The sequence below is a fragment of the Acanthochromis polyacanthus genome, chromosome 15, assembly GCF_021347895.1.
Source record: "Acanthochromis polyacanthus isolate Apoly-LR-REF ecotype Palm Island chromosome 15, KAUST_Apoly_ChrSc, whole genome shotgun sequence".
Taxonomy (NCBI): domain Eukaryota; kingdom Metazoa; phylum Chordata; class Actinopteri; family Pomacentridae; genus Acanthochromis; species Acanthochromis polyacanthus.
In genome coordinates this window covers 23,573,582-23,597,059 of record NC_067127.1, presented here as the reverse complement: position 1 = coordinate 23,597,059, position 23,478 = coordinate 23,573,582, and the positions used below count along the sequence as shown (strand labels likewise).

The following is a 23,478-nucleotide window of genomic DNA, read 5'->3' as shown; positions in this document are numbered from 1 at the left end:
ATGTTCTTGGATGTACGGCACAACAATGGGCCTCAGGATCTCGTCACGGTATCGCTGTGCATTCAAAATGCCATCAGTAAAATGCACCTGTGTTCTTCGTCCGTAACAGACGCCTGCCCGTACCATAACCCCACCGCCACCATGGGCCACTCCATCCACAACATTGACATCAGAAAACCGCTCACCCACACGATGCCACACACGCTGTCTGCCATCTGCCCTGAACAGTGTAAACCGGGCTTCATCCGTAAAGAGAACATCTCTCCAACGTGTACAATATGTACTTAATGCAATATTGAGAGGTTTTTCACTGTGATGTTAAAAATGCTCGGATAAATTCATATAATCAAACATACTGTAGCATGAGTTTAAATGCTGTAACATTTGAACTCATTGGGTAAATTGATAAAAGCAGCCTTTTTACTCTACTGGAGTGTACTGTTGTTTCAATGACTGTTGTTTCAAATGTTTCATATCAAGGATGTTAATTTCACCTGACTTTCCCTGACATATCGAACTAATTTGACAATGATTTCCAGGTGTTTTGCCAAAATCAACTACTTGGAAAAGGTAAGTGTGTTTTAATCAGGGCTATCTTACATTATTATTCTGCCCTGTAGGCGACCTGTAATTACTCAGATAATTTCTCAAAGTGGCTCAGCCTTTCATTGCAGGTCTCTTGTTGATTTTTATTGTTGCTTTCAACATATCAAAGATAAATACATACTAGAAAGGTCCAATGCTTCACATGGGGATGTGTCTTGTGTAACAGCCCTTTATCAAATGGTGCCACTTTGTGCTCTTAATTACATTTATGTCTAAAGACAACAGGTAACCCCTGAGGGATCGCTTTAGAGATTTGTCTGTTATTACTTGTGTATTGGCGGTAATACAAACACAATAGCCCTGGAGATGGTCTGCTGCTTTTAGAGCGTACCATTCAGCGCAGCCTCGAGAGTAATCTACTTAAGACCTTTCACAAAGTCATTACTCAAAACTCAGTTTAGGCCTGCATTCTTGGAAAAGTGTGGGGCTGCCTGGACAATGGCAGAGGTCATCTCCCCGAGTCCGCTGAGGCTGTTGAGAACTATTGATCTGCTTGATTGTGATTTCATAAAGAAGGAACTAATGTGAGCCCTGTTTGAAAGCCACATGCCAAAGACGAGGGAACATTATATCTGTCATGCAGGATTAATCTGCCTCAACTCACGTATCTGCGTCTTTTTTAAAAACTGAACATGTCAGGACAAGTGATTAATAATAATATTTTTTATAAAGTTCATGAATGGATGAGAAGAAAAATATGTTTGTTGATACCCTCGGGTCATTCTGCTGAATTTCAGAACTTAAAACACATGACCTGCAAGCTACAGTACATTCTGTTGCCAATAGAAGGTATGTGTCCCCAGCCAGACTCACCGGCATTACTTGGTTGAAAGACCAGTGGAAAATAGGTTTGTTATTTTTTCACTTGTTTTCCTGTTTGATATTGCCTGAAAACCTCCATTTGCTCTCAAAGGCAAAGTCCCACTGTTCTGTAAAGCAATAAAGTTGATTTTATTGTGCAAATCTGACCTGAAGGTACAATAAAAATTGCAATTTTTGGCAGCAGCTGTCACTGTTCTTGATGATGTGTTCTTTTGTTTATGGCAGGTAGATTAAAGGGAAATGCTAGCTTTATTCATAACAAATCTCTTCAGAAGAGCAAAGCTAGCAGTGCATTAGTCTGCTGTGCAATGCTTTCAGACTTTCTGACCCCAAGCACATTGGTTCACACAGAAGATTAAACAAATATTCACTTTCCTTAACAAGGCAATGCGACTCCCTGAAACTGTTGGGGAAAATTGTTGGCAAAATAAAATGGCAAACAGAAAAAATGCTGGATGGAGACTTTTTTAGCCATGAATTAATGTACATTTAGTGTACTTGAGAGAAACCTATTTACAAGCCTCGTATGTGAGATTAATTCAAAGTAAAAAAATTGTACATGCGGTAATGAGGGAACATGTCTGCAACTATATTTCATCTGTTTGTACTGGTTTATGGACTAGAATACAGCTCTAGTAGTGCTGTAGATATCAGGCTTTGCTTGACACACACATAAATAGTTGTGAACAAAACTTTACATTCACTCAGCCATTTCTACCTCAACTAGGCAGTTTCGGTAGTCATCCACAAGCTTCTAGCAAGTATCTGGTCGTACGTTAAATCACTCCTCTTCACAGAATTGGTGTAGTTTAACTAAATCTGTTAGCTTTCTGACAAAGACCCATTTTTCTTCTTTCTTTTAGCACAGTACATCGGTTCTTGATTGAGGTTAAGTCTGTACTTTTAGGGGACCAATCTAAAACCTTAATTCCATCCTGATTTAGCCTTTTCTTTGTGTCTTTGTCTTGTCGGAAGATCCAGTAGCATCCAAGACCCAACTTTCTGGGTGATGATTTTAGTTTTTCCTGAAGAATGTAGAGGCAGTCTTCCTACTTTTTCATAATTTCATTTACTTTGTGTAAAGCTCCAGCTCCACTGGCTGCAAGATAGTCCCAGAGCATAATACTACCACCACTATGCTTGACAGTAGGTTCTGTGTCCTTGGGATTTAAAACCTCACATTTTCTCCTCCAAAGATGCCATTTGTTATACTAACAAACAACTGGGACTTTCTTGACTTGTTCAGTTGTAATCACTCACGGGAACTTAAGAGGCCACTAAGAAAATTTGATTAATAAATTAAAAGTTAACTGATTAATAAATCTATGAAAGAACCAAAACACATGATTGTGTTTTTGTGATGTAGAAGCATGTGTTTCAATGATTCCACCACAGAAAACTAAAGATAATTAGAGTCATTGTAAACTCTAGACTGCCATGATATACATGGTCTTTACCAGCATCTTTTGCTTACGGCTGTATGTGATGCATCTTATTGCTCTCAGTCTATATAGAGATAAAAAAACAAGCAAAAAACAAACAAAAAACCCATAAAATGTCTCAGTAATACCACCAGAACAACATCAATGTGCCTTTCAACTGTTTCTCCAAGTCTCTGGAACTTAACTGTAATGACAAACGCCTTTCGTCCAAAACATCTTCCCTTGTTTGATGATATAATGACTGTAGACAGCACTGTCTAATAGGCCGTCCAAATTCTCCCATAGGTACTCAGTTAGATTGAAAACTTGTTACTGTGAAAGCTATAGCATGAGACGTATGTGACCCCTTGTGCCTTTTAGATTTCAACAGTGTCTTTCTGGAAGAAACAAGCTAATGGATCCCCTCACTGAGGCCACGGATTTAGTTTTTTCCTTTAATTTGTCACACATCTGCCTGTGACGTCCCTTGCACACAATCCCGGTCAATTCCTTTGCCTGGATCTCGATCACATTCTGTGCTTTCATATGATAATGTTCCTTTGTGAACACTTGAACCTTGACCTCACTACATCAGTTCTAGTCTCCTTAATGACAAAAGCATAATCCGCTGATGCATGGCAACAGCATGTCAAGACAGAGCCACTAGCTGGGCCAAGGCTTTCAGACTAGTAAAATCTCTCATTTGATGCATAAGCGCAAGCAGTCACAAATGTCACTGTGTTTTGGGAACATGCTTGCAAGTGGATGCAAATGATCTTCCGTATTGGCATTTGATATTGTGAAACTGTATGTTACTAAATCCAACAAGAAAACGTAATGTGTAGTCTCAGAATATAGATAAAGTCACACAACCACACTGCTTTCAGATATTATACAAGTTCCATTAGGAACCCTTGTCTGCCAAAGAACCCTTTTTGAAAGAAAAAGTTATTTTGGGATCATTCAAGGCTGCATGTCACCCTCAAATCTTAAAATGTTTCCATGTTTCAAATTATAGTTTTTTAATATCGAAGTATGTGGAGTCTGCATAATTTATTCAACTTCTGCCTTTGTTGATAATTTTGCCATCACTTCATGTCATATTAAAGTTATCTCCTTAACTGTATTGTCACTACGTTACCTGGTAGCTCCCTCAAAAGTGTGACAGTATGTGTAGGTGTTGTAGGTTTTAGGTTAGAGACCACAGAGACGAGGAATGAGCTGAAGGGCAGTTGTCAGCAAGATCTAATTTTTAATTTTAAATAGTTTTTCACATTTTTTTTATTTCATATTTTATTTATTGCTAATTTGCAGTACATGTTTTCCAATGCAATGCTGCTATAAAGACTAGCAATCAGTATAGTGCATATACACTGATCAGCTACAACATGCAAACTTTGCTTTTTTTACCCTCATCAGTCTGAAATACACCACAGTAACAAAGCAATCAAACTAAGCAAAGCAACAAATACCTTTATTCAAATAAATGAAATAGACAGAAACATCCAATTTACACAAGTATACACACCCTCTGCAGCTGCACTCTCAATTGTGTAACAGTCCTCTATCTTTCCCTATCTGACATTGTTCAATGATTTTTATGTCAACCTGCAAAGGTTCTGGACAGAATCTCCAGAAAAAGGTTCTACCCAGTGCACTATAGAGGGGTTCTCTGTGGAATCGCTAATGACACGTTTCAAGTGACGGGGCATTGTGTTGTTGCCTGCTCTTTACTTGCATAAAGTTAAAGTCTCAGCTGCTTAATGCAAATGAGGAGCGTTGAGCAGTTGAGAAGTCTGACACCTCGCAAAACTGTCATTAAACCTTTCAAGTAGCTGTTGTTAAATGAAAATAAGGGGAGATTCATCCACCGTTCAGCGTATCTCTTGTATCTGCTTTCAAATGTTTTATAAAGCACATTTTTCTGAACTGTTTTGTAAAAAGGGGGAACGTTTCCAAGCAAGCCGTCATGTTGGTTTAATGCCTGTACACAAGTGGTGTCCGTTGAAGGAAAACACCTGTCTTCATCTATGTAGTCACCACCTAATGACATGCCCATAAACTGTGCGATGATGGGAAGCAGCATGATATGTCACATGTAAAAACAGACGGTTCTAGGTGTAACCCTTTATGCTGGGTTCTATATGATCAGCCACAACATTATAACCTCCTGCCAAATACTGTGCAGATCATTTTTGTGACACCAAAACAGCTCTGACTCAATGAGACATCCACACCTAACCTCTGAAAGGGTCCTGTGGTGTCTGGCACCTGAATGTTGGCAGTGGATCCTTTGGGTCTTGTAGATTATTGAGGCACATCCCACAAATGCTTCATCAGATTAAGATCTAGTGAGCTACAATCGGCACCGTGGGATCTTTGTTATGCTCCCCAAGTCAGCTCTGAGCAATGTTTGAGTGAATATGTCGAAGCATGATCCACATGAATTCCAGGACATAAGGTTTCGCAGCAGAACATTATATTCTAAGAAGATGTTATTCACTTCTGCTGTCAGTGGTTTTAATGTTGTGACTGGTGAAGTTAGAACCCTCTAAAAGAGTTTCAGATGGAGCATTCATGAAAAGTTCTACCATGAAGCAAAAAGGGGTTTTCTCTCTACAGGGACAAACTGAAGAACCATGTACGGTTCCATTTAGCACCTTCATTATAGAAACAGAATCTGGACTTCCAACATCTGAGGCCTCGTCTTTCTTCCACTGCCACAATTTTCAAAATGTGTATATGATCTCAAATGTTTGATGTGGATGATATTGGAATTTTGGTCTGAGCAGAGGGTTGTTTATTTGATAGTTACTGCATACAACCCTATGCTTTGAAATCGCAGAACACAAAATCTCTTTCTATTTTTTATTTCCCTTCTGATGACCAGATAGGTCCGTGAGTGAACTGCAGATACAACGTCTACGCTTCCTGAATGCTCATACCATAGTTTTCGGTTTTCCTACAGTTGTGGGGACATTTGGTCCCCACAATATAGCAAAAACATGGGCGGGCACACACACACACACACACACACACACACATACACACACCTACACACACCTACACACACCTACACACACACACTCACACTCACACACACACACACACACACACACACACACACACACACACACACACACACACACACACACACACACACTTTCTGAAGTCATTTACAGTTCTTTATTTTATTTTCACATTCAGGATTAAATTGTTGCATCATTCCACAAAGGACTTCACCTACTCTGTTGTCCTACTCCTCATCCTCATCATCACTTTGAATGAGACCCACGACTGTTGTGTTGATCACTTACTTTATGATGTGGTTTGTGCTGAACTTTGCACAACAGTCGTGGGCCATCAGAGTGAAGAGAATTTTCGGAATTCATAATAAGTCTCTGTACATGAGTGTGACAGTCCAGCAGTGGATTTAGAAAGCTATAGAAATACTATTCAATATGAAGTGTCCAAATGGTTTTCTGTATTTCTCTGTGTTTAGCCCACATGTTCTAACTCATTTAAGTAAGTCACATGATGTTACATGAACACCAACTCAAAAACTTCAGAGGTTGAGGGTATTTGTGCAGACTGCAGGTAATCTGGAGCATGGGAAGTGAAATAAACCAGACCTGGCTGTGAGTACAATGTTTCTCCTGTCCATCAGGGAAACAGTCGTAACTCATAATCCAACTTGTAAATTAAGAGTGATGTGTTGTGCCTCATGTTGACAAGACTGAATAAAACTTACAAAAGGGACAGCGAGTATGACAAGAAAATAATTTGGTGAGAATCTGAGGGCTCTTGAAATACACTGTGAAATTTGTTTGTATTATTTGATATTGCATGAGAAACAGTTTTTGAGACAAGACTACTTTAAATTCCATGCCATGCCATGTCTCCCTACAGTCCGTGGTGAGAGTGTGTGTGTAAGTGAGTGTATGTGCAGTTGCAAGTACGTATATACGTACATACCCAGGGCGGGAGGGAAAGGTTTTCTTGTTTTTAATTCATTTTTTTTAAATGTTGTAAAGCACTTTGTGGTGCAATTTTATTGTATGAAAAGTGCTATACAAACAAAATTGGATTGATTGATTGAAATTCAATTCAATTTCAGATTTCAGATTGTCTCAAGACACCTGACAGAACCCATATGGCCTGAAAAAGACTGTTAACCCCTTTGATGCTCAAATTGATTTACAGTTAAATGAAAAACTTGTGTTTTTGATTTCCAGCTTATGATAAGTGGAGATTGTTAATTTATCTATTACACGTAGGACATAGATATATAATAATAACAGATACATAATAATTAGGTCCCACTCCGACCGGTCCTACGAGAAACCAGTGCTTGCAAAAGGTTCCGAGTTAATATGCACAAACCGTTATCAGGGGAATGGATACGCTATCTCGGCTGCATTCTGAATGAAAGCAGTATGATTTGAATTTGCAGCGATGGGTGTCAAGGGGTTAAGCTGAATTTATTCTCTGTTGTAACTGCACAAACTGAGGAAATTGCCCCGGTTCCCACACCTTCCAATTTCAGTGTGTTGACTATTCTCAGTTACTTCATGAAATCAACAGATTTTGACACCCACTGCACCACCTCGCTGCCCAGCTGAGTGAATGTGGGAGGCAGTAGGCAGGCTTTTACTTCTATTTCTAGCTCTTTTTTTTCTCATTTGTTACAGAGCTTGTTGTCAGTTTTAATGTGAACAGTCAAGTGCAACACTATAATGTCTCAGAGGAGATGCTTATCTAAAACGCGTGCTGTTTTTTTTTCTCCTTCTTTCCGATATAGTGGTTGAACATGTATTTAGAACCAATCTGTCCCCCTCCAGGCCTGTCAAGCTTGGCACATGCCACATATTCAGTTTACAGAGATAACAAGCAGATTTTTTAAAACACCCCTCTGATAAAAATTAAGCTTTTACTCATTTACATGTCCATGTGGTGTTTTTCATGTGCTGGAAGACTCATCATGAGCAAAATAAGTAGCCAGCGCCATTGCTGAGAATTTGCACCTCGAGGCTGCAGCATTTTTAAAAACACAAATTCAGATTTCTGGGGTTTTACACTGCATCATTACTCCCTTTCAGGATGAGAGTCCAGGTTAAACATATTCAGCTGAATGACTCCAAGACTATAACTTGCTGTTTTGTAGCATCAAGTAGTTTTACAGGGTTTGAGCTGAGTCTTAGGTGAGCTGGTGTGTTCGAGCCCTGCAACAGACTGGCGACCTGTCCAGGGTGTCCCCTGCCTTCACCCGAGTCAGCTGGGATAGACTCCAGCACCCCCTGCGACCCTAGTGAGGATAAAGCGGTGTATAGAGAATGGATGGATGGATGGTGTGTTCGAGCTGCAGGGAGTGGTGAACAGAGAACAAGGCAGGTACATCATAGATCTGTGCATTGATGAAGAAGCAACAATGATCACTTTAAACTCGGTTATTTTATGTTATGTTATGTCATGTCATGTCATGTCATGTTACGTTATGTTAATTTTTCTTATGTACGTAATGTTGAGGTTATGCTAGTATTTTTTATATTTTTCTTTTTGTTACATAATTTATGTTTATTATTTGATTTTCTATTTGTCTAGTACAAGAGGGTACTGTAAAATACCAGAGTCAAATTCCTTGTATGTGCTCACAGACTTGGCAAATAAAAGTGATTCTGATTCTGATTCTGCTAAATAAATCAACATGTGGCCACATAAATGATATTGTGATAAAAAGAACTGATAAAAAATAGTTAGTCTAGAATGTAGTATCTTCACTCTTGCAGTATTTCATTCAAATACAAAGCTGTTTGGCTGATTTTCCGACATTCACAACGTTCCTGAGCAAGGCCTTTTTGTTCAAGCTATTCATTGAACTTGAACTACTTGAATTTAAAAAAGGGAACAATTAGGGCCTCCTACAACTTTTGCCAGGTAGTGTACATTAATTATTTTTTTGCTTTTGGTTTGGTTAGCTTTATAAAAATTGCACAGTTTCAGGTCAAATGTGACCCTTTTGCTTTTTCTCCATTTTCTGGATTGCCAGGGTGAGAAATCTCATCCCTTAATGTATGATTTTTTGGCTGTAACGTAGTAGTAGCTGAAAAACAGTCCAATAAATGGCAAAGACATGATGGTTAGAAATGGCCTTCACACAAAAAACATAGTCAGGGACAACACAGATTTCCCTTAACATGTAATAGAGAATCCAGATTAATTGTATGGGAATGTAATATTGAGATTACTGATAACCAATACCATCATTTAATACATATTAAAATCTTAGTGCCAAAATTTAGGCTGACACAAACACAACATTTTGTGAAAATGTCTTTGTTTATTTACACTACTAGTCAAAAGTTTGGACATACTCTGTCATTCAATTAAATGAGAAAGTGTGTCCAAGCTTTTGACTGGTGGCGTATATTTTACATATGTGTAGTTAAAGAGAACTTTTCAAAATTTCTCCCAATAATTACACAACTGTTGAATATCAAATCTGATAATTGTGCAACTGATAATTGGTCAATCCCAATAACTGAAGTATGTTCTTTTGAGAAACATCTGTGCAAGCAATTACTTAAAAAAATCTGTAAAAATAACCACGAGCTTGTTCTTTTTATAAATAGAGCATGGATTTTGGCTGGGTCGTCGCACTGCCAGCTACTCAGGAAAAATATCCATGCAAAGACCTTTTCCATTTTCAGCCATTTCCACACTGTAATAGAGTGCCAAAAGAGTAACCACTAACTTGTCCATTTCAGTTGTGTCCTTCTGGTGCTAGTGCTTCTCATGATATCCCTCTTGGCCTTGGATTCCCATCCAATTAAACCTTGGGTGAAACAGCTACACCAGCCAATTCCACAGGTCACTGCCCTGGTGGAAGCCTGGTAAACACGTAATAGAGGGATGGGATGAGATGGAACCTTGTTGTCTGTCAACAGAACAAGGTTGAAAAATCAGTAGTTCAACAAGCAAATACCACAGTGATGTAAGATGTAATCCTCTAGTGATTGCATGTTCACATTTACATCCTTGAATTACAAAGGTATCTCTTAGACAGCCTCATATGTCGGGTGCAATGGAAATCAGTGTTGCTGCAGGGCAAGTTTCTCATAGCTAAAGAAAATCATGGAAAGTATTTTAGGAAAAGTTTCTCTAATTGGATCTGCTCTTTTGACTCTTTGAGCGCAGCACAAGGTTGAACTTGGCAATGGCGCTTTAAAACACCTGCCAAACAAAGCATTCATACAGAGGTCTGGACAGATACAGCAGGCAATAAATCCTCATTTACGTGATGGTCACTGAGGTGTGACAAGCTGGCTTCCATGAGAGGGAACTAGATCAAAGACTGGGCAGAGATGGAGACAGCAGGAAGATGATTCACCTCTGAGGGAAAGTTCTGTGCAGACTTGACCTTCAAGTTCTGGCTCTAAGTTAACTTGAATGAATTTTGGAGTAATTTTTGACTCCTGATCCTTTTGAAACTCCTGATCCTTCTGAATCTTCATGCTGTGCCTCAAAGTGAATATTGAATTATGTCAGTCAGAGCTTTTTACTGTATCATTTTAGTCACTACAATGCTTTTTTTAATCACCTTTTTTGAACTACTAATATTATCTCAGAGTCATAACCTCCAAAGTGCAGGAGTTATTCAAGAAACAGCTTTTCAGTGTGAGGCACATCTTCCAGTAGCACTAGATATGATCCATTCTGTCTTGAAAACAGCTGTATTGGACAGCTGCAGGTAAAAAGTTACAAAGGCAGGCTTTTGGGAAAGCTGACAGGCTTCTAAACAAGAAACTCCTTCCCCAAAACATGCAAAATATAAATGCTTCTGAGGAGACCTTTCAGCCCCATTTACTGTTGCGCTGCTTCTAACTGATGGGGGTGTGATGTGGTTTCAAGAACTTCAGTGAAATGATACTGCTTATTCTTTGTACAAGAACGATTATACAGATTGAGGACTATAAACAGACAGCAGTTAGGCACTGAAATAGAATGGTGAAAGATGTGAGGGCACTCAGCATTCAAAACATACTCTAACTACTCTGTGTTCACAGTTGCAAGGCAAATCATTTTACTCATGATTCGTTTTGTTGTTGAGCAAATATAATACTCTTATTTCATCCAATATGTAATTGAACCTTGAAACTAAATAAGGAAATGTTTTCTATCTTTCTCAGGAGAATAAGTAGGCGTGTACAGTCTTTACTGTGCAGTATTATTATGCAGCTAAATTACAAATATATTGTTCCAACTCATTTCACAAAGTGCAGAATAAGTGTAACAAATAAAGGATGATTAAATAATATTTTTTGACCTTTTGCAAATATTTACTGGCCAGTACTGCCACCCTTCATTAGAAAAACTCTTGATCTGGTGATCAATTTCACTAAAGCTGCAACCACAGCCTCCCAGATGCTTTTCAGAGCTGAAATATTTTCCTTAACTGCTATCCTTAACATGGATAGCATCTCACATTTGAGAAGAGCCCACAAGTTTTTAATATGCATTTGAATCAGGTAATGAAGGAGGGGCCATCATTTGTTTGTCATTTTTGAGACTGTTGTTGGTGATACATGTGTTAGCTGTCTTGTCCTGTGCCACTGTTTGAAGACAGCATCTATCAGTAGATCTGAAAAGCTCCATCCTGCTCATCCTTAATGATCGCAGTCCCTATCAGTAGCCCCCCTCCGCCTTACTGTGACACCTGGCTGAAAGTGATGCACCGTGACCATTAGTGATCCAGCCACAATCTTGTCCATGTGCTCCATCGAGAATCACTCTATTTCATTAAAAAAGTCGGTCTCAGAAGGTGATCCTTACCTTGGCCATGTCTCAGAGCACTTGACACCACAGGTAGTTTGTAGAACATGGTGGCAGCGCTTGATGATAATGGTTTCCTGGTTTAGTTTTTTTTTTTTTCCTGAAGTCTGCAACAGTTATTTCCCCCCTTTTGACTTTCCTCAACAGAATGCTTGATTGTCCAGTAGTCATGCCTCAATGCTTTACCTATTACAAGAGTGTCTGCTGATTACTTTAGCATTTTTGACGTGTCAGAGTTATTTGTCTCCTATTTTGCTCCATTTTCAGGAGGTAAAGCTGCCAAATAAATATACACAATCAATTCTAGATGTTTATCACTTTAGGACAAACCACCTGTCGGTATACAGACACACTTTCATCACCTTAAAATGATTAAATCCAATAAGCATTCAAATTTAAATATAGAATAAAACAGAATAATGCTTTATTGATCCTTTACAAGAAATGACTTTGTTACAGTAGCATGTAAACACACAGATGAAGCACAAACCTGACAGAACACTTAAAAGAGCAAAATAGAAACACTTAAAATAATTTAAAAAAATGTAAAAATGTTTGGCTTGGAGAAAACAAAAAACACATCAAACTGTAAAACACAGGAGTAAGGAGCTGCCGTATCAGGCTGCCGCATCACCAGCGCCCTCTTGTTTTGTATATGTCATATACACTACCAGCCAAAAGTTTGGACACACCTTCTGATTCAGGGGTTTTTATTTAATCATTTTCTACATTGTAGATTAAAACTGAAGACATCAAAACTATAAAAGAATACATATGGAATTATGTTTTAAACAAAAAAGTTGTTAATCTTCAGTATTAATCTACAATGTAGAAATTAATACAAATAAATAAAACGCAGTGAATGAGAAGATGCGTCTAAACTTTTGACTGGTAGTGTATCTGATGCGAACATTATGGTCATAAATTGAACATGCAGTGTGTTTCCCTGATCAGTGAAGTTCTCTAAATTCAAAATTGTATCAAGGTTTAAAAACAATCTTTAAAGTTTAAAAATCTTTACAGAGTATTTAACTAAATGTCCTGGTGGTCCATTAAAGGGATTTAAAGGACATTGTGTATCTTTCATATTTTAGCAGGTCGATTGAAATGCTTTGGCTGCATTGTTCAGCTCAGGGTGTGACGTGCACATTAAGCAATGCATGTATAGCTCAGTCAGCCTTCCTGTCGTTTTAAAATCAATGGTAACCAGGTATTTGGACACAATCAGTCTTTTCACTGTGTGTGCATTGTGAGCTCATACAACAGAACTAAATGATTGATGAGTGAAGTTTTCTTACAAGTCTGCTCTTTCCACAGATTTTGAGGGTTCTGGAAATGTGGTGGTGGTGGTGGTGGTGGTGGTGGTGGTGGTGGTGGTGGGGGGGGGGGGGGGGATGTGTGTATCCTTTTTAAGACCAGTAGGTGATTAGTCAGGCCTTATGTGAATGTGCTTCCATGGGGTTTTGTGGTGGGGGGTCAGTCTAATATAATCAAAGCCCAGGGAGTTGTGTTAGTTGACCTTTTGACGCCACATTTAGCTGCAGCAAATAGTGCTATTGATTAGGTATCAGGCTGCAGTCAGACCTAGATTTTTAGATGTGTGATAACTGCTCCTTGAAGACCTGCACAAACCACAGAAAGTCAGCGACAGATGCTTTATTCCTGCAGGTTAACACGACACACATCACTCCATATGCATGCACATTTTAGTTCTGCTGGAAATTTGTGAAACATGAAGGTTGGTGCTTAACTTGAATGAAGACAAGAAGTCCACTGTGGCTAATCAGCCTGCTGAGATCCCTAATTACGCATTACTAGAAAATTCCGCACTAAAAACGCAAAGTCACCAGATTTCAGTGTGTCATTCTGGGCCTACAAATAGAGATTCACTTTAATTAATGATGAATGGGACTGATTATTGGCTTGTGCTAAAAGGACAGAGCAGGGTCGATCGCTGTATTCGCTGCAGGGTTGTGCGCCAAGCCCCGGAGACTTAGTTGTCATTAGTGTCCGTAGCGTGAAAAGAAGCGCGCAGGAGGAGGACGTCCTGTCGCTTCTCCTGGAGGGCAGCAGTAATGCCGGAGACGCCTATATAAGAGCTTCCAAGATGCTGATCGGTCAGTCGTGCCCTTGCGCTTTTCAGCACCTCTCCTCTGCCTGAGCGGTGCAACTTCTGCTGCGCTTTCACAAGCAGACTCACGCATTCTAATGCGAAATCGTAGTAATCTAGCGGATTTTTTCTTCTCTCTCCTTGCTTCTTCCTCAGTCAAGACGGATTTCAACACATGAACTTTCCAAGAGAAGATCTGCAGAGCGCACAGGATGCTCCAGAGCCTGGGTTGGCTCTTTTTTCTCACACTCACAACTTCACGTGAAGCCAAACGGGATTTTCTCTCGGTTAGTGTCAGCAAGCAGGTAGCCGATACTCTGGCATGGACAATGGATGCCCTTAGCTTGTCAGTGAACGCGGTGTCCTACACTGTGGCACCTGTAGTCTCCACTGATGACCCGTTCAATGGACCCATTAAGAACATCGAGCAGTGGAACTTCACCATCCTGGCCGTTGTCATGTTTGTTGTCACCTCGCTGTCTCTGACTGAAAACTTCCTCGTCATGTTTATCACTTTCAAGTTCAAGCAGCTCAGACAGCCCCTGAATTACATTATAGTGAATCTGGCCATCGCTGACTTTCTTGTCTCTCTCACCGGTGGAGTAATAAGTTTCCTGACAAACGCCAGGGGCTATTTCTTCCTTGGGAGGTGGGCTTGCATCCTGGAGGGGTTTGCTGTTACTTTTTTCGGTAGGTTCACCCTCTTTTTTTCTCCTTTTCTGTTCAAATATGTGCAGGGATGCATCAATGCAACTTCTGCAGTGTTAATTTTGGAGGTTTGTTTTATAGGCTACATAAATTGCAAAGTTGAAAAGCTGTAAAATAACTCCACATGACACTCCCAGACTAACTTTAAAACCTGTTCCTGCCTAAAGGCACCAGGGAGACTCCTAAAATAAAGATTTAATAGCTTATAAAATGTTGCCACAATAAAAAAAAGAAGTTGGCACACAAATCCAATTGGAGTTCACTGTCAGGAGTTTTTCTCAGGCTGTTTTTATAAAAGAAGAAATCTTTAACCCAGCGGCTACACATATATGAGGATAAGCAATGATTAATGTACATTAAATAAACATAAATGTCAGATCACACTAAGCACATCGCATTACCGAGGAAGCAGGGATTTTTACAGTGTTTTCACGTATGTGTAAAGAAAACTTTCAGTCTTTAGGAAGCCATTAATCATTTTTAAAATATTTATTCCACTTTTTTAAAGTGCCATGAAACACTATAAAGCTAACTAAAACATACATTCATGTGTGCAAAGCAAAATTATATTGCAAGCTGCCAAGAAAACAGTCAAAAAAAGTCACCGCAGTATCTGAAAGTGTTAATTGTTGGTATTTTTATGGAGCAGTGGTTTAGATTTTGTGTGCCACAGTTTTTGGAAAGTACACCTGCCTGATGTTTGCTTTTCAGCTGCTTTATGTGTATGAAAACAGTCAGCAGGATCAGTAACAGGAGCCCATGGTGAGTCCAGAATTCAAAAGTAACACTCACAGCAGATGTCAGCAGCAGTGTGGCACAGGAGCCTTCTCACACACTGCGGTGCATGACTTCCCATAAATAGGTTAGCAGCTCCGTGACTGCCAATAACATTTAACAAAGTCAGTTGGTTTGGTGGTCTCAAGTGAAACGCTGAGTGTGGAAGTTCCCAAAGTGGATCATGGGCGTCTGGTGAGCAGCCTGTTGTACATGAACTCCAGAGAAAGCAGAATGTGCGATCAATTCATACATAGCCTCCTCATTGGATTTAACAAGGTTTGCGTGATCCCATTTTGACACTTTGGACAACTTACAGCGCAGTGTAATGGGAAGTAAGAGGATGTCTTTGTCACAGCTTGTCAAACTACCAGACTGAAAGCTGGGAGAAAAAAAAATATTTCGAAGAAATTCCTATGATTTTATGTGCATACAAATTACAATCACATGAAAGGGTTTAACTTGTGGAGCTTTAATAAGACAGTTTTCCTGATTATATCCTCAAATTGACAGTTACCAGGCCTGCATCACACTGTGTCTAAGCTGCAGTCATATATTTCCAGGACACTGACGTTATGTACTGAAAATGATGCTTAACAGTTCCTGGGAATGAGTGATTGTGATGCACTGAATTACCGCCCAAAACAGTACCATTATTACTGAGTAGGAAGTGTATGAAAACAAATAACTTGGGGGACAAAGTGTTCTAGCACATGGCAACATAAAAATAGATTTTGTTCTTCAGATGTGAAACTGGCCTGCCGCTAAAACAAGCCATCTGACATTACAGATTATAACTGAGGCAGCCGTGCTGATGTATAGTCAATAGGCTGCTGAAGCGAGACTTGCGTCTCCAACGAGCTTGTGGTGAAAAGCCACTCTAATTTTTTGCCTTGACAGCTCTTGTGGTGATCCACAGCTGTTTTGTTGCTTTCATGTGTGTAAATGTCTTGTGTTTGTGTCTGAGTAAATTAGAAATTTGTGAATTTGAGACAGCTTTTTCACTTGAGCAGGAAAGATGCTCCAGTTAATAATCTGCTCAGGGTAGATCATGTTTTCTGTTTCGGTCTATATTTAGCTTTTCTTTGTAGGTCCACCTGCATTTTATGGATAAATACATGAAAATTTAATTTTCAAAAACAGGCTGGATACTTTTTTCTGGAACAAACATCCCTTTGATGGTCAGTTTTAGAATTTAGAAAGCCAGAAAACCAGCACTGAGGGTAGCAGTGCTAATTTTATGTGTGAACTCACATACGTTCAGATCCTATTTAAACATGTGTGATAACTGAACCACCTGGTTTCCACCTGCCTCTTTTGTTCTCTCCAGTGAGTCTAGCAGGAAGACACAAAGACTACCTGACTGGGGAGAGATAGGTAATTAACTGGAGTCTCTGCGAGTGACTTATTACAACAATTAAAGTCTGGCTTTTTTTATCCCATTAGGAGGAAGCGTGATGCAGCCACCCTGGATCATTAAACTATTTCTAGCAACAGCACAGCCACTTCTACCTCTGCACTGTGCAGAGCTGGGATATTTTTGTCAAAAACTGAGAAATGTGGTTACGCTAAAGGGAGAAAGTCTTGGCCATGTGATCCCAGCTGGATGAGCTCCAACAGTGTAGCTCTGCTGAAACTAATGTTGTTTCAGATTTGGTTTGCGATCTAATAAAGAAACAAAAGTACAAATTTTGAGCTCAAACGTTATGACAAATTAAAAAAGCATTCAATTTTCATAGTCGTTGAAAACAAATTTTCCAGCTTGATGTGTATTTTCTGACTGCTGAGCTCCTTCACTCTGACCTCCTGCTGCTTGCTTCAGGGATTGTGGCACTCTGGTCTCTGGCTGTTCTGTCCTTTGAGCGGTTCTTTGTGATCTGCCGGCCACTGGGGAACATCCGACTGCAAGCGAAGCATGCCATCCTGGGTCTGCTCTTCGTCTGGACCTTCTCCTTCATCTGGACCTTCCCTCCGGTGCTGGGCTGGAACAGATACACTGTGAGCAAGATTGGAACCACCTGTGAGCCTGACTGGTGAGTATTTCATTATCTATACTACTGTTCAAAAGTTTGGGGTCACCCAAGCAATTTTTTGTTTTACATGAAAACTCAAACTTTTATTCATGTGTCAACATAACTGCACAAGGGTTTTTTTTTACTCATAAATCAGCCTTTCAACACCATTAGCTAACAGAATGTAGCATTAGAACACAGTGATGGTTGCTGGAAATAAACCTCTGTATCCCAATCTAGATATTCCATTAAAAATGTGTTATGTCTTGCTAGAATAGTCATTTACCACATTAACAATGTCTAGACTATATTTCTGATTCATTTAATGTTATCACATATTTCAGATGCTATTTTTTGTGCTTGGATCAGCACAGTTTCAATTCTACTCACTCCCACCATTCTGAGGTGGCAGCACAAATTTCAGATCATAATATCTCAAGATAATGGCATAAGGCCATCTGCATATTTCAATATCACGAGGAGAGAGTGAGAAAATACTTTTTTTTTGTAATTTGGATGAAGTGACCCTTTAACACAGAAGCCTGTAGCTGATTATTTCAGCTCACATCATGCACTGATGCAGAGAATATAGATGAATGAGGTTAGTGACCATGAAGAGGTTTGTGACTCTACAGCTGCAGCCTACTTTTTTGACCACTTGGGGGCAGCACAAGAAGCTATGAAAAACACTGAGTTATTATCACCTTATCAACCTGGCATGATTAATGTGATTAAATACTTAGACGTTCAACACATTCAGACCAACACCAACACGAGCATACATTTGGATTTGTGTTTGTGGCAACTTTGTGAATGAAATGTTAAAATTTACTGTCTTTTTAGCTCCGTTTTGGTGCACAGGGTCATTACCTATGCTCACCAGCTAATTGTTGTGTGTCTGTATGCTGTTTGCTGTTGGGTACATAATGTAGACAAGCTGTTTTAAGGCCGGACTGGATACGTATTGCTAATATCAGTTAAAAAAAGAAAAAGAAAAAAGAAAAGTCAAATCAAAAAGAAGATTTAAAGTATCCAGTGTCATTCTTCCTATCCACGACTGTTTTTCCAAGAACAATGATGTCACTTTAACCATATATGTATGTAGTTTCTCATTAGATATCTACAAATCAGCTGTAGATATCTGCAAGTTACATCGTGGATATCAACAGCTAACTTCAGATAGCTGCAGTGTAATTCTAATTCGTAATAATTTTAGCTTAAGGTTTCTTTATTTATCCTCAAGTTAGGCTCTTTTTGTATATCTTAAATTAAATTTGAACTGGTCTAAAATAATGCAAATATCCAGTTCAGAATTCTGCTGAGTCAAAACAACTGAACCACCTGAATTTAGACATATCTGTAGATACGTCAGGAGCTATTGCAAGTGGCAGACGCTTGTTTTTCCAACATACTATGGCATTGCAATTGTAACGGCATCTGACAAGCCGTTTTACTGTCATATCAGTGTCTTCTGGTTTGTTTAGAAGTCTTAAATGAACAACTCTCTGTTTCTCCACAAACTCCTCGCATTGAGCTTTTTCTATTTTCAAGCATTTTCTAATTATCTTATCCATCACAGCAACCTTACTCCTGTGTTGAGCAGGATGAACAGAACTTTTTATACAGTGTGGTGAAATGTGATTGGCTAAAAGTGGGGATAAACCGGAGTTTAGACTTAGCTCTCCCATTAGTTGGTGCACAGGTATGTCCATATCTCTTGGCACACGATTCATCCAATCCCCAGAAGCCGCACTCTGTAAGAAGAACCCTCCTGCAAACTTCTTCCCGCTCTCTACCGGCTCGTCTTATTCCTTTGTTCGCTGAGATGTGATGTAGCCATTAGTGGTATTTCATAGGGAGGATGCAGGTGTCCCTTACAGAGGATTCTTATGGTTTTCTCCCTCAGATCACCTTGAGTTAGCAGTTTTAGTACAATTAGTTGTTAAATTATAAGGAAATAGGAATATGCTGTGTATTAAAGCCAAAACTCTGTATTTGTTAGTGTGTGTGCAGGTGTAGAAGAAGAAACATTTTTGTAAAAGGCTGTAATTTTTCAGCCTGACCTGTCTGTATCCATCAGAGCTTGGAGTTAGTGCTTAGCTCCATCTCTTCCCTTTTTAAGGTCATTCACGACTTATGCATTCATAGCACATTGAATGGTTATCATTATCAATATTATTAGTCATATGTAATATCAATTTCAGTGTTTAGTTAGTAGTACCTTAAAAAAGATAAATCCTACCACCTGCGAACACGTATCAAAAATAACCAACAGGAAGTCTGATATGATGTTCATCATGCCCAACAATTTGAACTTCTAATGCCATTTTAGATAACTACATCTATTAATTTGACCTGTCAAAAATGAATTACAGACATCTCTGAATGTCTTTTTGACTAATCAGAATGACATTCTAGACATCTGGAATAAAAAAATTCTGACTTGTTACAGTCTCATTTTAATTCCAGATAGTCAAAGTCAGTTATTAAATGTAAAAATGTCTTTCCATAGTTAGTATACACTACCAGTCAAAAGTTTGAACACACCTTCTCATTCAATGCTTTTTATTTATTTGTATTATTTTCTACATTCTAGATTGATACTGAAGATTAACACTTTTCTGTTTACAACATAATTCCATATGTATTCAGTATTAATCTACAATGTATACAATAATTAAATAAAAACCACTGAAAGAGAAGGTGTGTCCAAACATCTGCCTGGTAGTGTACAGTGGGTATATTTCCAGGCTATTCCTGGAAACAGCTCTCAGTTACTGCTGGAAATGAAGCTGGAGCTGTGAGACTGAGTCAAAACAGTGACAACAATGAGCTAAAAGAGGCTAAAACACTCTGTAGAGCTGGTGGGACTGCAGAGAAATACTTCTCGCTGGATTTGTCCCTCTGATTGTGGTGATATGCACATAAGTAACCTTATAATTAACCTGATTACTTGGTGAAATATATTTATGGCTGAAATTAGATAATGTGACTAATTACTGCACCAAGGAGACATAATTAGTTATTATGTGATGATTGGCGTTGGTTTGTTGTTCTGTTAGCAACATCACTCAAAAACAGATGGATGAAATTTGGAAATTTGGATGAAATTTTCAGGGAAGGTCTGAAATGACACAAGGACCAGTTGATTAGATTTTGGCAGAGATGTGGCTTATAGTCTGGATTCACTTTTTTTTTTTTTTTTTAAGATTTCAGCTGTCAGAAATGATACGACTGAGCAGCCTTGGCAGAGTATTGTGCTCTTTGACTGCTTTTCTAGTTAGATAATGCCCTTTCTCACAGCCTGTTGTCATTTGCAAGGGCATCCCAGCGGTGTTGGTAAGAGAGAGCACACCAGATTTTAACCTGTTTGTCTCGAGATTTGACCAACAAACACCTGGTAGTAAGCTAATTTGTCTTTACACTACACATTGTCCCTATAAAAACACAGGAACTTATACTCAACCCTTTCTCTGATATCACAGTTTAACCTCATACCACCTCAGTGGCCCTACCGAAACTTTAACCTAGAAATATTCCCCCCGTGGTTTATGCTTTTCTTATCACACACCTTGCACACAAACAGATAAAGACATTCAAAACTCAGCCCTGTGGCTCAGATCTACGTCGCCACCTCAGCCATATTAGCTCACATTATGCTAATGTGTCTTATGGAAAAAGTCAAGAAACACATCCTCTCTGACCTTGGCCCTCAGGGTACTAACAGGGTAATGCTAGTTAGCCGCTTTGATCAAAGGCACATGGATGTGGAGCTCAGTGTTTGCCTCAAGCCCTGTAGGAGAACCATCGCTTAGATGAGGCGCGGGGAGAACGAATGGTTCAGACAATACAATTAAGAGATCCCTTTATGGAGATCCGCAGCACATAGATGACCTGATCCACCTCTGGCTGTGTACAGCATGAGCTCTGTCAGAAAAAAATTGGTTAACAGTAGGACCTCGACCGGCACAGGTGTGTGAGGTCCAGCCCGTTGCCACATGCACAACCTGATGCATTTTATAAGCCTTATTTATGTGCATCTTTTTATGGCTGTATACGTGTAAAAATTCTGCTCTGGCAGCCTTCTGAATGTTAAAAAGCATAAAGCCACAGTTTTGAAGGACTGTGCAGGAGAAGCTGGTGTCAGTGAATTGTCAGTAGGTGGCTGTGCCCTTGGCGAGGGGTCTGGATACAATCTACCACCTGCATGATGCTGACTTTCTCTCAAATCCCTTCTAGTGCTCAGGTGTTGTGTAAGACCTTTATTACAAAGAGACACATAGATGGAGGTTGTCAGCTCAAATCTGCTTACTTGGTGGGTAAATCTGCACCCGAACGAGTAACCAGCTTAGCCTGTGCTCATTAAACTATCCTTATTTTTTTTGGTAGGTTGGCTTGTGTTGCTCAGTTTCCTTTAAAAGTAGAGGCACTGGCATACATTATGTGATTTTGTTTGAGCACAAACAGTTTTATCATATGTTTAAAACACTCTTATGTTTGAAGGTGCTGCCATCTGTAATGAATAACCATAACACTCATTAAACAATTTAAATTGATGAAGTTAACTGACAGTCTACATTAATACTACACTAGTTTCTTCAGTTAGAAGGAAGTTATCATGATTATGATGCTTGTTACCTCACAGCATGCTAAGTGTGATTCCTGTGGCTTTTCTCTGCTGTTTTTGGATGCTTTTTGCTTAATATTCAGTTGGAGTAAGTACATTTAAGAATACACATGGTAAAATAAAGTAAGCTACAGAAACAGTCAAAAATATTACATTGCAATATACAAGTTACTGCATATTCGTGTAAGAGATCAAGCACATACACTGATTAAGAAGCAAAATTATCTTTTTAAAGAGATATTCAGGCTGTAGGGGAGATTGTTTTAACAATCAGGAACATGTAGGGGATTTTTTTGCAGGTTGTCAAAAAAGACAACATTAAATCAGATATGATCTCATTTGCATCCTCATCATGGAACTGACTTGTCGACTACAAGTCTAATGCATTTCCTCATAGTTTCTACTTTTCTTATTTTTTTGTGTAAAGTGTGTCTTTCTGCACGATTATGCCAAAATAGTAGTTGTTGGACTTTACTCCAGTTCTATGTATATGTGCATTTGCTTTATCACTTGCTAACCCAGTATGAGTGCTAAGTTCTCTGGCTCTGCATCGTCACACTGAGACAAATCTTTACACTCACCGTCCAGTCAGAGGGAAACAACAGCACACTGCAGTCTTCTGTAAAACTCCAGTACATACACTGCTCTCCTCCATGTCAACTCGGCAATCTGTGCCAAAAAGGGCCTGCAGTTAGAGAGCTACACACACTTATAGAGCTGGAGTGATCTCCAATAATCCAACTCCAATGCTACTTCTATGTAAAGTATGTTATGTCCTGAAATGGGCTTTACTATTGGTTATCACCAGAGACAAATGCCTTGTGGATCAATACACTCCAGTCTGACTGATCAAAGCTGGCAGCTAAATGGGCGAGAGAAAAGAAAAAACAAAATCAAGAAGGAAGCCTAGGCCCACTGCTCAGGGCATCACCCACTTGGAAGTCTCAAGGTTGCATGTGACAACCCATCTCTGTGGCCCAAATTTCCTTCACACAGTGCCCCAAAGCCAAATGAGACACTGAACACAATGTCATGTGTCTGAAGTATGAATGCACAAAGGAGAAAGTGGGTGATCAAGACACATCCCTAAAAAGATCCTCTCACATCCTGTCTTTAGAGGTTGTGTCAATGTGCAAAATGAAGCGCCCAAAGCAAATTTAGGGGTGGATTTAGAGAAAAGCATTTTTTTGACAAGATGTGCATAAAAACATATTCAGTACTTCTCCTGTTGAGGTAGGAGGGAATCCAGACAGCTGGTTCTAGGCGAGGCAGAAGAGAGAGACACGTTATTCGCGTTTCAAAACACAGAGAGAATCAAGGAGGCTAGAGAGAAACTGACTGCAGAGTCGAGTTTAACAATCTGGCAGGGTGTGGAGGGATGAACCGGTCTTTATTGCAGCAGAGTAATCAGTGGTACAAACCACAGCTGTCTGGATGCTGGGGAGGTGGCTAATCACCGTGTGGAGACAGCCGTGTGGTTGCACTCCACCCGGTGCAGTGCTGAGGAGAGAGAGGAGCCAGTGAGGGAGAAGAGAGAGGGAGAGGGGAACCAGAGAGGGAGAAATAGTG

At 39.5% G+C, this 23,478-nt stretch overlaps 1 protein-coding gene across 2 annotated transcripts in view; it reads left to right on the top strand.

Annotated features, from left to right (window-relative positions):
• Positions 1-23,478, top strand: part of LOC110957747 (vertebrate ancient opsin-like) — a 128,108-nt gene that overhangs the window by 76,002 nt on the left and 28,628 nt on the right. The window contains exons 1-2 of one of the 2 annotated variants that reach the window (XM_051959936.1): positions 13,725-14,478; positions 17,093-17,303. In XM_051959936.1, coding sequence (XP_051815896.1) covers positions 14,001-14,478; positions 17,093-17,303 — 689 coding nt within the window. In that variant the 5' untranslated portion in view covers positions 13,725-14,000. Of the gene's footprint in view, positions 1-13,724; positions 14,479-17,092; positions 17,304-23,478 lie in introns of those variants that run through there. The other variant, XM_051959937.1, reaches the window with a different exon arrangement.